Source organism: Saccostrea cucullata, unplaced genomic scaffold, assembly GCF_032062105.1.
Source record: "Saccostrea cucullata isolate Sc308-1 unplaced genomic scaffold, CSIRO_AGI_Scuc_v1 ctg282, whole genome shotgun sequence".
Taxonomy (NCBI): Eukaryota; Metazoa; Mollusca; class Bivalvia; order Ostreida; family Ostreidae; genus Saccostrea; species Saccostrea cuccullata.
Window position 1 is genome coordinate 413214 of NW_026933043.1, and position 17120 is coordinate 430333.

General features: G+C 32.3%; 1 protein-coding gene across 1 annotated transcript; it reads right to left on the minus strand.

Annotated features, from left to right (window-relative positions):
* Positions 1 to 1988: 1988 nt before the first annotated feature.
* LOC134237087 (cell death abnormality protein 1-like) lies at positions 1989 to 15297 on the minus strand. Its single transcript, XM_062719181.1, has 8 exons — positions 15228 to 15297; positions 8589 to 8792; positions 6496 to 6747; positions 6240 to 6377; positions 4102 to 4239; positions 3378 to 3530; positions 3012 to 3126; positions 1989 to 2138 (listed from the first exon to the last, which is right to left on the minus strand). The coding sequence occupies exons 1-8, from the start codon at positions 15289 to 15291 to the stop codon at positions 2027 to 2029; spliced, it is 1176 nt and encodes a 391-aa protein (XP_062575165.1). The 5' UTR covers positions 15292 to 15297; the 3' UTR covers positions 1989 to 2026.
* Positions 15298 to 17120: the final 1823 nt, after the last annotated feature.

Genomic DNA, 17120 nt, shown 5'->3' on the forward strand with positions numbered 1-17120 from the left:
GGATAAGCGTTTGGTCTATGCTGTTGACTGCAAATGGATCATAAATGATGAGGGTTTTGAAATAAAGAAATTATTTTTTCTCTTTATTTATGATAGATTTCCGTATGAAGATACATTTTCTGTTTATAAAAAAGAAATGCATTATTCAGTTGAAATCAAGTCCTAATAAAAAGCATGTTTTAACTGTATTAAATTCAGAGAAGGATTAATTGCATTATTGATTTATTCCGAGTGGTTTACATCAAATGTAACAATTTCTTTTCCAGGTATTCATAACCAAACTGTAAGATATGTGGCAGCAAACAAACGTTATGTAATTTATAATCATTAAGGTGAAAAAACCTACTATAGACCAATATAATCATATAATTATACATGTATTTATGCAGCTGTTTACGGTTTACTAATTCACTAGCCTGAGTAGTTTACAAGACTTTACTAACTTTATATATAAACTATTATCATCTACAAATTGGATTGCAGTTTTTCTAAAGATTCTAAGAATTATAACTTAATGGAATCTCTACGTTTGATGTTTTTTAATAGTGTGTATGTTGTTAAATAAATAACAATATTTCACTATTGATATTTGTATAATATGTATATATGAAAAATCAAAACTATCTCAAGAACAGAAGGCCTAAATCATTTGAATATTTTTGCAATTATTTCAGTCTCGACTTTGTTCGCCATGGTCCCCAGGAGTACAGTGGGGTCACAAAGATATAAAAAAAGTTTAACATGGGAACATGAGATATGTAGAGATAACAAACAGTATTCAGGGCCCCAAAACTCAATTTAAACTATACAAATCAGGAACAGAGCAAGCATCGGACGTCATAGATCAGGTGCTGTGGAGGAGTGAGCCTCTCCTGCCGACCAGTCACAACCACCGTGTGCTCATTGTCATGATCGGGAACCTCACCTCACCTAGTCCTTGTTATGCCCGCTTGCACATAGGGCAAGGACATGATGGGAAACAACGGTGAAATCCATATAAGCAATTACTATAAAAAAAAAACGTCAGTCCGCATTGCATTTCACTAAATGATACATTGTACTTGCTGACAAGTTCACTATATCATCCATAGAACTTGTCAAATGATACGAGACTGTTGATACTGCAGTTGTTGTTGTTGTGTGTGTGTTTGTGTGGGTGTGTGTGTGTGTGTGTCATCTGACTTATTATTATCGTTTAAATAGCTACTAGGCTTTTTGATTTCAAAGACATTTGCTTCGTCAATTAAAGCCGAATTCAGAATTATTCATATCTCGTGGTTATTTGTTCCCCTTTTTGCACACGTAATAGCCTTAATACAAAAAAATTCAAAACTCGTTTCTAGAATTGTGTACCACTATTGATGAAGTATTTTCTGCAAGTTTTTCTTACTAAATGCCTTAAAAAATACTCATTTTGTAGTCAAATTTTCAAACAGAAATACAATAAAGGGGTATATGCCCTCATAGCATTCCCATTGTTATTTACAGAGGAAATACGTCAATTGCTGCATTCATTGAAATCATTTCAGAAAAAGATATCTGGATTTTACTTTGAATTATTTATGCATTGTCCGATTACGCAATCATACGAGCATTTCTTACATAAAGCATGTCTATTAATGAGAATAAACAGTCACTGCAATAACAGACGTTAAGCTCCAATTTCATGATGACTTCAACTTTACAACCGGCGAGTATATACATGTTTCTGTTAAAACAGCGCAAATGTCTCAATGCTCTTCCGGTATATATTTTAAGGTTGCTCTGTCTATTACTAGGAGGTACCAAGTTCGATTCATATTCGAGTCAAAGTTAAACCTTAGAATTTAAAGAAAGGCAGTGTCTGTTCCTTCGCCAAGCCCAGCACTAGAAGTGGAGTGCATCAGACAAAATCATAGGCTTCTAGATATGATATTCTTTTATTAGCCAATTAAATCTAATTTTGCTATGAAGACATTGTTGTTGTGTCCTTGAGCGAGATATTTTGAAAAACATAAATAACTGTGGTTCGTACGGCATTCAGATCCTATGATTTATGATTTTCAAGATGGCCGCCAGATGTTGATCTTTGTTGAGAACGCCCTCTGTCGCTGACCTTGTAAGAAGGCTGATCATTTTCTTTCTTGTTGTCTTTCTTCCTACAGCGAGTAATTTCTTTATTTTACTTTCATATAATAAACTCGTATTTTGACTTAAATTATATAAAACCAAACAAAAAAAAAAGAACTGATATATATCCTATTTATATTTTTTTCAAGAATGCATTCACGGTATGTCTAAGTAAGTAAAAAATTGCCAATGAAAATGAGCAGTAATTTCATAATAAACTTTTCTTGGTTAGGCCTCAGTTATGAAAATGTTGCACTCAAAATTAAAGTAGACGTATATTTCTTTTTTTTTCATTCTTGTGAATATAATGATTTAACAAGAAATCGCGTAAATCAAAACAAATTTCTTTTATGCAATAATGTGTTAATGAATATGATGATAACGAATAATACTCATACTCAAGGTCTAAATAAAAATACATTTCAGGTGCAGAGCAATCACGGGCAGAGGCGGGATCAGGTGTCATGGAGGAGTAAAAATCTCCTTACAATCTATACACTCGCTGTGTGCTTCTTGTAAGAATGGGGTAAGCGAGAAAATTTGTAGAAATTGTGTTGTGTACAAAATGGCCTTAATTATTCAGCACTTGACCCAACGATAGATTGTATTTGCTGACAAGGCTATATTATCGACAATAGAACTTTTAAAATGATAACTTCAAGCAAATCTTGTTTTCCATGTTTCATCAATAGCTTGCCTCATTGAGAAAAACGAACAAAGAGCATGTTCTTGCGTATCGAGTCATTGGAATTATTAAGACAATAACTCTTATGAAAGTGATAAGGATATACCGGTATTGCTACAAAAAGTAAAGGGAAATGTCTTCTTAAGAAATAAAACAAAAATTACTCAGCGGATATAAATATATGAATTTGAGATTTCATTTGTAAAAATAAACATACCTGATGAAGTAAAGCACTATAAAGAAAAGTCCAACATCGATCAAGAGAGAAATAACCAAAATCGCTACTAATCCGGCAACGTTGTTTCTTTGGTCTTGACAGGAGCCCTTAAAATCTATTTTTGAGTTTGAAATAATTAATTGTCATTTACACTGAAAAAATCGTAATATTTGTATTTTGGACAACGTATTTAAAATCCTCTTTCAAAAGTACTGTTAGAATATCAAAAATGTTTTGAGGAACGTGTACAAATTGATGAATAAATGTTCTGACATGAAGGAATTTCTTTTTTGGATGATGGTTAACTGCATATGATGTACATTTGTGTGAATTACATACGGAAACGGCTTACTATAACACACATACCATCAATGCCTTGTTCATCGCAGCGGTTTCCTCGAAATCCATTACGGCAACTCCGAGGACAATAACCATCGACATTGTAGCAGGTGTCATTGTTAATGCAGTTTACACTACATAATTTCTCGTGGTCTGCTAAATACGTGCAAGGGGGGTCCCCTAAATATGGGATAAAAAAAAAACAAGCAGTCTGTGCTAAATGGCAAACTAGTACGTAGTTATTGCTTATGTATGTTCACGTTCCACGTTATAACTTAAAATGGCTCATAGTTTGGTCCTTTGTTATGCCATGAAACTATGAAACTCCTCAAAATGCATATTTCACAATATAAACTTTTTATTATGCACAGAAGTATAATATTTCTACAATTGCTTGAATGCAAAACAGATTCTCGTTTTATGCATTGTATATTATACATTTAAAATTAAGGGCTGTAAAAATATAAAAATAACAAAAACGATATAAACATGATCTTTTTCTAATTGTGAAAATATGTTCATATATGGTTATAGATACATTTATTAGAAAATTACATGATTTACCTTTTCCTGTACATAATATAAGTTCATTTTTATTGACAATCAATTTAAAATGTGCAGTGATTTAGTGTTCTTAGTTTAATGCTTATGAACTTAAAATATTATCATCAAACTCTCATCGTCTGGTATAATGAAAAATTCTTATCTTTGTGTCAAATTAACTCAAGGATATTCTTAACACACATCTTACTTTCATTGCAATCATATCCCATCCATCCAGATAAACAGCCCTCACACTGACCAGTCACGTGATTACAAGAAGTATTATTTCCACAATGGTCTGTACATGAATTCTTGCATTCGGCTCCATATTTTCCAGCTGGACAGGCTTAAAAAGGCTTTAACGGAAAACATTGCTAAAATATTTCTGTATTTAATTACAGCTTGTGAAAAAATGAATGATATTTATTGATTGAATGTTGTCCCTATCGAGAATATTTATTTCAATTATATTGAGACACCACCAGTTGTGGAGAGCTGCAAATTCTGTCCGATATTAGGCACTTACGGCCATTGAGCAGTGAGGAGTCTTTTTATTGTCAAAAACTACTGCGACAAGGAACCTCGATTTATACGGTCTCATCCGGAGGACCTGTCTCTACGGCCCACAGTGAAATTCGAACTGCTTTTTTTAATAAAAATGGAACTCGTAAATTTACTTATCTGGTCATTGGTCATTTGCAAAATTATTTTGTTAAAACACATTCTGATTGCACACACAAGTACTAATAAGTTGACATCAAAGAGATGAATGAGTTTCTGATTGACAATATCCATTTGGTTTTTGGAGACCAGGTATTCCAACAATCTATTGGAATTCCCATGGGTACCAACTGCGTTCGTTATTAACAGACCTATTTTTATATTCATATGAAGCAGAATTTGTGCAAAATCTTATGCGTGAAAAGAAGAAAACACTTGCTGTAGCCTTCAACTCGACTTTTAGATATATCGACGACGTATTGTCAATTAACAATGGTAATTTCCATTCGTACGTCGATACGATATATCCTATGAGCTTGAGATAAAAGATACCACAGAGTCTGACACATCTGTTTCATACTTGGATATTTTACTTGAAAAGACGTTAATGGGAATCTAACAACAAAGCTATATGATAAACGTGATTACTTTAACTTTTCTATCGTCAACTTCCCTTACTTAAGCAGCAATATACCTTCATCACCTGCATAATGAAGTATATATATCTCATCTGATTCGATACGCAAGAGCATGCTCTACGTATGAACAATTTCTTAACCGAGGTAAATTATTGACAAGCAAGTTGATGAAACAAGAATATCAGCAGACTCTTTTAAAGTCATCGTTTCGTTAGTTCTATGGTCGATACAATGGCCTTGTCAGCAAATACAATTTATCATTGAGTCAAATGCTGACTGACGTTTTTCATACTAATTGTTAGTCCATTATTTATGCACCGAATTGACAACGGATTTTTCCGTTATTACCTGATCATGACAAAGAGAACAAGTGTCAGCAGGGGATGCTCACTCCTTCATGGCACTTGATCACACCTCTGATGTTTCGGAGGTCCATGTTTGCTCTGCTGCTATTTTGTATTGTTTTATGGACTTTGATCTTGAATACTGTTCGTTATCTCCATATCCTACTTATTTTGCGACTCTAGGGCTGACACGGTGAAACCACTGCGCCACGCGGGCGACTGACGAATGAGAAATAAAATGCAATTTTTTTTAATTTGTACACAGTATATATTAAATTCAATCTGAATTACTAAATATACGGGTATATGCAATGATACAAATAGTTGATAATTTCATCAGTATCATGTTCCAAATTAACGTTTCCAATATGTGTTTTATGGTCGTTCACTTGGTCTCTTGAATGCGATCCATTGCAGAGGTGTGTTAACTTAAGGAGACTGATTTGATCAAACATATGGAGATAATGAACATTATTTAAGGTCAAAATTCCTTTAAACAATACAAAATAGGAGCAGAACAAACACAGACCTCCAAAGCATCGGAGTTGGGATCAGGTGCCATGGAGGAGTGAGCATCCCCTGCTGACACTGTCACACCCGCCGTGTGTTCCTTGTCAAGATCGGGAAATAACGGAAAATGCGTGGTCAGTTCAGTGTATAAAAAATGGACTAAGAAATAGTTTGAAAAACGTCAGGCAGCATTTGACTCAAAGATGAATTGTATTTGCTGACAAGGTCATTGTATTGCCCGGCAGATGAGTTTAAGAAGTACCAATTGGAAAGTAAAATGTAAAAAGAAGCATGGATAGAAAAAATAGACAATAATAACTTAGAATGCCAAATATACATGTAAAATATCTTACCAAAAAGACACTTTTCCCCAGTCCAACCGTCTTTACATCCATCACAAGTTCCATTAGTTATGTAACATCTTCTCTCTTGACAATTAGTAGGACAGGTTTTATTGCAGTTATTTCCGTAAACACCATCCTCTTCACAACCTTTGAAACATTTGCAAAATGTCTCGTTTTTTACCTGCCTTTTTTTAACGATTTTAATAAATTAAAAACTTATAGTTGTCTATTTCAAGAAGGATCTGTTAGAGAGATATGACATTACCTTGCACAATTACTTCACATAGCTGTATGTACGGTCCTGAATGAAAATATGGATAATTTTCGCCACGGAGTCTTTTGTTGTAGAAAATCACGTATCGACCAAACGAAACACATATATGAGTTACATCAGGTACGATTTCTTCCGGCCTTGTTTGGTTGTAACATTGATAAGCCTCGTGTAACAAACTGATATCAGTGCTGTTAGAAATGAAGAGTTCGTATCCATATACACGCTGCTGTCCCTCTACCAAGTCTATATAACATAAGAAGACTTCATACATTTAACACAGATTACTACCGTTACATTTATTTTGAATTCCAAAGAGTAGAAATCGTGCCTTTATTAATAGATAAGGTACTATATTTTATTTTTTTAATTAAGCAGATCTGAATTTACTTTTTTAGAAATTAGGTATGATATAGGAGACACAATTGTATATGGCTTAAATTCAACATTTAGATATATGAAAAAAAGATGTTTTATGAATTAACAAAACAAGTAATCTTTTTTATTCATCATTAACTCAAAAGGTTTTTTGACACACACCGAGTGAACTCGAAAAAAGTATAAACACTGACTCATTGTATAGTCTAACACTCTTTTATCATATTTTGATGTTTAACAGATTGAAGACAATAAAGTTCAACTCCCAACTTCACTGGCTGAAAACAGGAATGACTTCAGCTTTTCCATCATCAGGTTCTTTTTCATGTAGCAAGTTTGTAATCTACATAGGTGTTATCATATTTATAATGCTCAACTGATTCTGTGCGAATAGAGTGCTCTAAGTCCGATAATGCAAGATTTTGCTAGCTTTGGTTTTTTTTAGTTCGATTCATAAGATACATCACTGTTCGTTATTTTCACCTTCAACGATGTGTTATAATTAGAAGATATTGAATTAAGGACGTTCGATCCTGAGATTTTGAGCGTATTTTGGTCAGGTCCTTTATTTATAAAATTTTGCATCATTTATAAGTTCTAACATTAAATTTGAATTCTACAGTGCAAATTTAACTATATTCAATGAAAAAACCGCGAGTAAATTCCAGTCAAGTAGAATTCAGCTAGGGACTATATTTTGTGGCGGAAGGTTTTTTAGACGAAAATGATCAGTTTTTTCCATTTTGAACTATAACAGTACTGTTAATTTTAAATTCCTATTTTTCCATCCTGGTTGTACACAAAACTGTATTTTGCAGTGAAATGTGTTATGCTGGTTCTGAAATGTCTATTTAATCATTTCTTATGAATTCTATCAACAAAGTGTGACAAATATGGTAAATATATTCAGAAAATCTGGGAAAAAATTGAGCCAATTTTAACGTAAAATTGACAGTTTTTTCGTAATATCTAAGAATTTACATCATATACCCCCACTTTTGATGTTCTTTTCTAAATATTCAAGATAAATTTGACCTTTTTGCTTAAGATCAGAAAAAGTTTAAGACTTTAAAATAATTTTCTTGCTTATTAAATTTTCAATGCCAGAAAAATCACTTTTTATCAGTGCAGAAAGGTCAAATAATTGATTATGCGAAGCAATTTGAAACTTTTTCTTAGTCACAATTTTTAAGTGTCTTTTTTATAAACAAACTTAGAGTTCATTTTGTTTCATGCTTTAATTGGATAAAAATATTGGAAGGAAAACCTCAAAAGTTTAATTTTTAATTAAGACACAAATTTCAGTGCAGAAAGGTCATATTAAATGTACTGTAGCGCCAAAAGAAGCGTATTGACCCCATTTTTTGATTTGAATTTTAATTAAGCTATGTATGTAGAAACTAAAAATACACTTGGCAAAAAAAGTTTAAGACTTTAAATATCAGGATCGAACGTCGTTAAAAGTCCTACGACACCTGAGAATAAAAATGACACCTGATTATACATAGGAAACTTCTGTCAGCAAAAGAACTTGAAATAATACATGTAGCTTTCCTTCTCCAAAATCTGTTCACTTTTTATAGAGATACAGAAAAAATTGTTTTTACAAGTGTCATGTTCGTGGTTTTCAAAGAGTTGAAATGGCTATGGCAAACGTATTTTTTTTTACTATAATACTGAATGAATGTGTGCGTTTAATTGTTACTTACCAATAGCAAAGGCTCTATATAGCCTGAAGTAAATCTGTATGTCGTAAATACTTTTTACTTTTCCGAGATCCACATACCACCATTCCGGTATAGTGAAATGTTTGGTGGAACATGTGGATAAAGATCTATCTACAGCTTTCTGAGGAGAACCCTTTTTACCCAAGTATGTCCTTTGTCCTGTTGGTTTATATGCCGATATATCATCTGAAAATATACACATACAAAAAGATTTGATACATGATGAAATACAGCAATCGAGCTCAAAAGTCTGAATATCTGCAATTATTTTCCTAGCTTTGAAGCATAAAAAAAGGAGCGGGGCAAACACGGACCTCCAAAACATCAAATTGAAAGGTCGTGGAAACTTCATGAATCACTGAAGCAGACCGAAATATAAACTCATCAAGATTCACTCACATGCTAAAAATCAGCAGCAGATCAGTATCTGCATGCGTTTAGAAAAAAAGTGCGGAAAACCGAATAGGACACACTGACAGACAGAGGGGCAGCTAGACGGACAGACGGTCAGACCCAAAGGAAACATAGAGTCCTCTCCGGTTTTTCCGGTAGGGGACTAACAGGCATTCTGAGAGTTTTGCAGAATAAATATACTGACTAGTGTAATCTGGTTCCCGTTAAAAACTGAAAACGTCATAATTCCTTTAAAAATCAATGAAGCGGGACGAAATTCAAATTTCATCTATAACTAAAATATATATAGTAATATACCAAAAAACAGCTCGATATCTACAGGTATAATATGACATGACTGCCTTATGTTATAGGATTTTATTATATGCTGTGGTTCTATTACTATATGCTGTGGTTCTATAATTATATACTCTGGGTCATAATCATCAGCTTTGATTATATCATTATATGTTGTGGTAAGTTATACATGTATTATTATATTTTGTGGTTCTATAATAATTTGGTGTGGTTCTATATGATTATATGTCGTGCTTCTTTTATTATATGCTGTGGTTCTATCATTATATGTTGTGGTTCTATCATTATGTGCTGTGGTTGTATTATTATACGCTGTCCTTCTATCATTATATGTTGTGGTTGTATTATCATTTAATGTTGTGATTCTTTTATCATATGATGTGGGCTTTTTTAATTATATGCCGTGCTTCAATCATTATATGCTATGTTTTTTATTATATAATGTAGTTCTTTTATTATATGATGTGGTTTTATTATTATATGCTGTTTTTCTTTTATTAGTTGTGGTTGGTTTTTATTATATGCTGTGGTTTTTATTATATGCTGTGGTTCCATTATTATATGCTGTAATATAATAATTATAGTTTATACTGTGGTGCATAGTGCAGTGGCTTCATTGCTTTATGAATTGGGGTTATATTTCTATGATGTGGGTTTATTATTATATGCTCTGTGTCAAATATAATATGCTGTGTGTCTATTCTTTATATGGTATTCATAATAATATGCTTAATTATATAGTCTATTTATATTCCCTATATAATCTATACAAATGCAAACCGTTCATAACACTACATATTTACATTTGCAAATGTTTTCCTTTATATAACACGACTGAAAGCAAGCGTTTTTATAACTGTATAAATACAGGTACGGGGTCAAGAGGTCATAGATGTTCGTATGGAAAAACGTTCGACATAATTTCTCAGTGACGTCATCAAGGGTCAACGCGCGTTCAGTGGATTACTGTAGGATTAAACGTTCTTTTTTCAGAATTGATCGATGTGTAAACTCTGCCTTTTTACTCACAAACTGAATAAAAGTGCGAAAATTACGAATTTTTTTAATTATTAAAATTATTTCTCTTTGAGGCCGCCATACAATCCGTTATTTTGTACGGCGTAGGAATACATTATGCCGCAAAGAAACGTATACAAGATGAATATAGATAAAATCCAACTTTATTTGTCAAAACGATCAATAATTAATTCGTCCTTGACCATGGCCATGTTGACGTCATGACGAAAGTTGAAGATCGACGACGTCCTCGAATTGCTCTGGTTCGTTCAAAGATTTAGAGAGAATATGGGATCTGTAGGATGTAGGCTAAATATATGAATTTGATGGTGAAAAGGCAAGATTCTGAGGTACGTTTCTTTTATCACATCACATTACGATACCAACTGCGTTGATATGGAACGTCGAAAAAATGACAGCATGATCAGCGATTTCAAAAATTCACACTCGTGATCCGACAGTGACATAAATATAATATTCCCGTCTGTCAGTCCTGTTTATCTCCTTTTCATTCATTAATTAATTCATTCATTTTTTATTATAAGTTTCTTGTAATAACGAACTAGAAAGATCTGTTTTCATTGTTTTACAACAGTCAAGAAAGTAGTTCTGGTTGAAAAATTCATCGATGTGTAAACTTTTTCTTGAATTTGTTCTCGTCCAATCAAAACACAAGGAATCGATAAATAAAATTAAGGTTGGAATTATATACATATACATGCCGTTGGGTTTGAAAAATAATGCATTTCACACGTTAAAAGTCACAATCAGGCAAATTTACAGTATGAATAAGTCACAAATGTAAAGATAAGTAATAAGGTATCATTTTTGAGTTTTATTGGGATGTAAAACGGGTTGGCACCTTATTTCTTAAATATTCACTGGATTTGAGGCCGTATTCACCGGAGGGTCATTGCGCGTGCAGCTGCATTGTGACGTCACAATCAACACATATAGCAACGTTGTAAACAATGGTTGCAACGGTCGCAGCGAGCTACGTATCTGAGCAAGAAAAATATTATACAAACCTATTGCAGTATTAATTTTAAACATTTGGACGTCTTACACATAGCGAAAATCGGGGAGGAAAACACGGAGGTGACAAACTGTAAAGTGGACATTTTTTTCAACGACGGATGTTTGCAAATGAAATGCCAAATGGTGTCGTCCTGCAGCCTTCGATTATGTCTTGTTTATTCACACTCTATAATAAAACAATATATATAATATATAATAAAACAAGTATGGACTCTTTTGGTGTTGAATTCGCCTCGGTCAATATGAATATTTTTCTGGTGAATGAAAAATCATATTCAACACCAAAAGAGTCCGAGTCCATTATTGTATAGTATTACCCTTTTTGGCTTTACATTTCCATATTTTAAACACTCCTTTTTGGCTTTACTGTTCCAAATTAAAAACATTTCTTTAAGGCTCTACAGTTCTATATTTAAAACACTCCTTTAAGGCTTTACAGTTCCATATTTTAAACACTCCTTTTTGGCTTTACAGTTCTATATTTAAAACACTCTTTTAAGGCTTTACTGTTCCATATTAAAAACACTCCTTTAAGACTTTACATTTCCATATATTTAAAACACTCTTTTAAGGCTTTACAGTTCTATATTTAAAACACTCCTTTAACGCTTTACATTTCTTTATTTAAAACACTCTTTTTCGACTTTACAGTTCTATATTTTAAACAATCCTTTAAGGCTTTACAGTTCTATATTTAAAACACTCCTTTAAAGCTTTACGGTTCCACATTGTTTCACATTTATTTTTTCATCCATTCCAATCCAATCACTTTTATTCGTAAACACGTAGCATCAGGTATTTGCACACATATCTTTATACTATTGAAGGCTGTCCCTCCCCCTGTTCTTGCGGTATAATCAAAAACGGATCATGCAGAATTTTTTTTTTCAACAATCGTACTGACCCCCCCCCCCCATATAACGTGTAAATTTATACCTTCAAATACTTTTCTAATCAACCTTGAGAAATTTCCATATTCAGGCGTTTAGAAAATAATTGCTGAAAATCCTGAAATTTTGAAAGGTCGAAATTTCGTCAAAAGTCATTAAAACGGAATTAACGAAACGCAAACTTGATCTGCTATCTTGTTTGATGTAAGAAAATAAATTAATGGTTTTGTCGGTTGGGGACTAATTAATAAATATGGCTGTAGTAAACTTGTAATTTTACAGACCTTATTCCATTAAAAACAATGTTGTTTTTCACAACAGTTTTTTTATGTAACATTATTCTAATTGATACATATTATTTTCAACGAGTTTCAAAAGTATTTTATTATTAAATATTTATATCTGAATTTTGAAAAAAAAAAAAACAGAACGCTGATCAGTTTTCTGTTTTTCCAGCCCTTTGAATGTCGTTCTCATGAAAACCACTTCCTGGTCCGTAACCAAATGATTAAGAATAAATGAAACAAACAAGCAGAACTACCCAAACAGAAAAAACAGCCTATCGGATCATGCTAACAACTCATGTGTAAATCATGGTTTTGATATGATTTCGGTATAGGAAAATTTCACATGCAAATGAGCTAATGGATCATGGTTCTGAGATGATCTGTCAAACTAAACAACTAGCAAGAAAACCATGATCCTGGTATGATCTGTTGTAGAGCTAATAACTCATATTAAAACCATGATCCTGGAATGATCTGTTGTAGCTAACAACTCGTATTAAAACCATGATCCTGGTATGATCTGTTGTAGCTAACAACTCGTATTAAAACCATGATCCTGGTATGATCTGTTGTAGCTAACAACTCGTATTAAAACCATGATCCTGGTATGATCTGTAGTAGCTCACAACTCGCATTAAAACCATGATCCTGGTATGATCTGTTGTAGCTAACAACTCGTATCAAAATCATGATCCTGGTATGATCTGTTAAATTGAACAACTCATAAGAAAATTCTACTTCTTATACAATTTAACTATAAACACTTTGATATTTGCAATAAAGTTCTCTTTAATATTTGATAAATAATTTCAGTTACCAAAAATTAAGAAAAATATTATACACATATGTCACATGAACCATGACGTCATATAAATATAGTCCCAACAAATGATCTCCGTTAATAAGATGAAGATTTAAATATAAAACATTATCCAAACTATTCACTGAATTTTATAAGAACAGAATCACAGAAATCCATTCTTCTTAAAAAATAAACCGGAACTCTCTGATATCACTGCTTATTTATGATTCTGCAAAAGCATATAATTACAACATTTGTTCACTACAGAATCAGCAGAGTGGTGGATCTTTTATTCAGAATCACAAACACCGAGAGGGCTCCAAATGAAGTAGTCTATCCTCTGATATAGTCTCTTTATATGTGTATATAAGCACCCTGAAAAGAAACGTAGAGAAAGTGGTATTTATTCATCGATCAACATAACATTATCTTTAGATCATGAAAATATGAAATATTTAAGTACTTTCCCCATTGCATTAGTGAAAAGAATTAGATAAATCACCAAAAGAATACTATTGTTGAAATGTAATATTATTTACGTACAAAAATTTTGTCTTCACCAAAGGCGGGTCTTTTGAATTTGGTAATTTGAATGCAACTCAGATGTTAATCATGAAGATGGAAATGTCGGTAGCTGTAAAAGAATTTCATTTTTATAATTAAACATTTTATATAACGATTAACATGTACATGTACAACAAATATTTGAATCAACGAGGTCAATTTGATGCTTAAATTTAGTTTTCAATTCAAATCCATGTAAAGCTTTGCTATGTCTCTTCTACACATTTACAGAGAGAAAATAAATCATGCACTTGCTGGTAGAAACTATAGATATTAAAAAAGGTCAATAAAACAATTAATGAACTATACTCACCGAGTATGAAGTTAATAGTCCAGACCTAATTTTTATTGCTTATATGATGCAAAGGCTTTTCTTTTAAATCGGCAACAAGAAAACGCGCACATCTTGTTTATCAGAATTCAAATTCTGACCTAGATCAGCTGCAAACCACTGTACTACAGCGTGCTGCCCAGCAGGAGAATTGCATAACAAGGTTACTATGACTCTGAAACTGACCGGTGAGCCAATCCTAATCTAATGCCTCAAAGTTAGATTGGGAGTGGATCACAAATATTACATGAAGAGAAAGAGTTTTAATTATAAAATCCTAGCTGTGTTATTTAAACAAAATGCATGTGTGCTAATTTTAATATGAATTTTTGTATTAAATTTGTTTGTCATTTCATTCAACTTCAAAAAAAATATTGTCTTTGTAACTATACCTGTACATGCTGTGTGCATTTTAATTATTAAAACTTAATTTTCCTGTTCTCTTTTAAATAAGAATTTTATTGATGTATGCATGTTGTTTGATTCTCCATTGCATTTTCACCTATCATAGATGACAAAGTTAACAAACATATCAGGATCATACAACCAATTCTGACAAAGTTAACAAATCATATAAAACTCATGATTCTCAACAGAGAAGTTAACAGATCATGCGTAACTCGTATGGAGTTTAAAGACTAAGTTAAGAAACCATATCAAAATCACAAACTTTTAGCAGTTAAAGTTAACGAATCATTTCAAACTCATGTTTCTTTGTTTTCTAAGTTAACGGCACATGTCAGAATCGCAAGAAAATCACAGCAGACTCATTCCCCAGAAACAAACCACATCAGGATCATACTTCCTTATTTGTCATCTATGATTTCAGTATGATCCATTTAATGGATCATGTCTAAATCATAGTTCAAAATCATGAATTTGTGAGTTTGATATGGTTTGTATGTGATTTTGGCATGATTTGTTAAGAAAAGTTTTTGTTTGGGTACTGATATTCTATGATGAAAAGTGATTGATACAAACCGTATCCTAAAGAAATACCCACGGCCACAAATTGGATAAATAAACATATGAAAAAAAGACACATCTTGAAAGCTTCTTTCTCCAGTTATCAATTATTATTCATGTGCATTCATGAATATCGATTTTATTTTTAGGTTAGTTTTTTTAAGCTAACAATGTCCTTTAAAGCGTGCTTGGTACAGAAATATATTTGACGGACTTGAATAAAATCCTTATTTAAATTGTCGAAGGGGTGGGTTTTATCTAATTTTGATATATCGACTGCAAATCGGTCAGCTTTGATGAATGACAATATTTGAACATTTTCCTCAATTTACAAAAGATTTCTATATGAACATGCATTTTTTTAATTAAAAAGAATATACTGGAATATCAGTTGAAATAAAGTCCTAGTTTATTACATGTAGACATATACTGAGTAACCCCCGTAGAGAGGAGTTAAATGAATTATTTACTTTTTGACAGGTTTTAATTATCATGTGATTTTTTTTTCTATTAATGGCAGAGATTGGATAGACAATGTGAGATATGAGGAGCATGAAGAAGGATTTTGTCATCTAAACTCTATTCTGTTTACCTTTTCATTGGCCTCACATTATCTACATGTATACTCTATACACTGAATTGACGACGGATTTTTTTCCGTTATTTCCTGATCATGACAAGGAGCACACGGCGGGTGTGACCAGTCGGCAGGGGATGCTCACTTCTCCATGGCACCTGATCCCACCTCTGATGTTTCTGGGGTCCGTGTTTGCTCTGCTCTTATTTTGTATTGTTTTATGGACTTTGAGACTAAATACTGTTCGTTATCTCCATATCCTTCTATAAACTCCTATTATCTTACAACAGACTATAATTTAGGGGTACAGTTTTTCTAACATTCAAAGGGAAAGGAAATTTCAACATTTGTCAAAACTAGCTTTCTATCATAATATTACAACTTTTGATACCATTTCGTAGTGTGAAAAATATCAATTTATTTTATTATTTTGACTAATTCATATCATTTTATTGCTGATATAAATAAATATTACAGCCCAATACGGAAATATATTTAATTGCTGTGGTACATGTATAATTTAGATATCCATCATGCTCACCTGATAGGTCTTAATTACTCTTTGACGTATTTAGTTTCAATATTCCGCTCTTCAATGTTTTACATTTTTGATTTGAATATTTCGGATTTCCAACGTTTCGGCATGAGCATCATTGAAGAGACATAATGTGTCGAAATGCGCATTTGATGCATCAAAATTGATTCCGCATACGATTTTCATCTCAAGAACAGCCGAGCTTAGTCATTTAAATATCCAAGTATTGTAGTTTCAAATTTATTCAAATCATTGTCATTTAAAAGAGGAGACCACCACAAAAATACACATTTTAACATGAGAAAATGTAGGAAAATCTTTTTTTTTTTTGAAATATCTTCGAATTCCCAAGAACAGCAAGTTATCATTTGTTTTAATACATATGTAAATTATATTATTATGCATTTGAAATTTAGCTTTCTCTTGCATGTCCATTCTTTCAAAAGCAATACCCAATTTTATAAAAACATTCAGTAATAATATAGCAATTTTAAGTTAAAAAAGGTCACTGAGATTTTTTATCACTTTATTAAGAACATGACCCTTCACCACCTCACTCGAAGTATTTCCACAAACAATATGTCTTTGGTAACTTCAATGGAAGACTATTCTACAATATTTCTTTATAAACCATTGATAATTAATTGCATAATAACATATGCCAACTAGTTTTCTCTGATAGTATTTACTATTTAGGCATACGTACATGTAAAGGTCATAATTGTATTATCAAAAACATGTTGTCGTCTAAATTGAATTAAGTAACTGCACGTAGCATTGAGGAGAGGTTTAAGTT

Coding starts and splice junctions, on each gene's coding strand:
- LOC134237087 (XM_062719181.1), bottom strand. CDS start 15,291: ATGTGTCTTTTTTTCATATGTTTATTTATCCAATTTGTGGCCGTGGGT. Junction 6,748..8,588: donor ATATAGAGCCTTTGCTATTG/GTAAGTAACAAT, acceptor TATGTTATATAG/ACTTGGTAGAGGGACAGCAG. Junction 4,240..6,239: donor TGGGGAAAAGTGTCTTTTTG/GTAAGATATTTT, acceptor AGCCTTTTTAAG/CCTGTCCAGCTGGAAAATAT.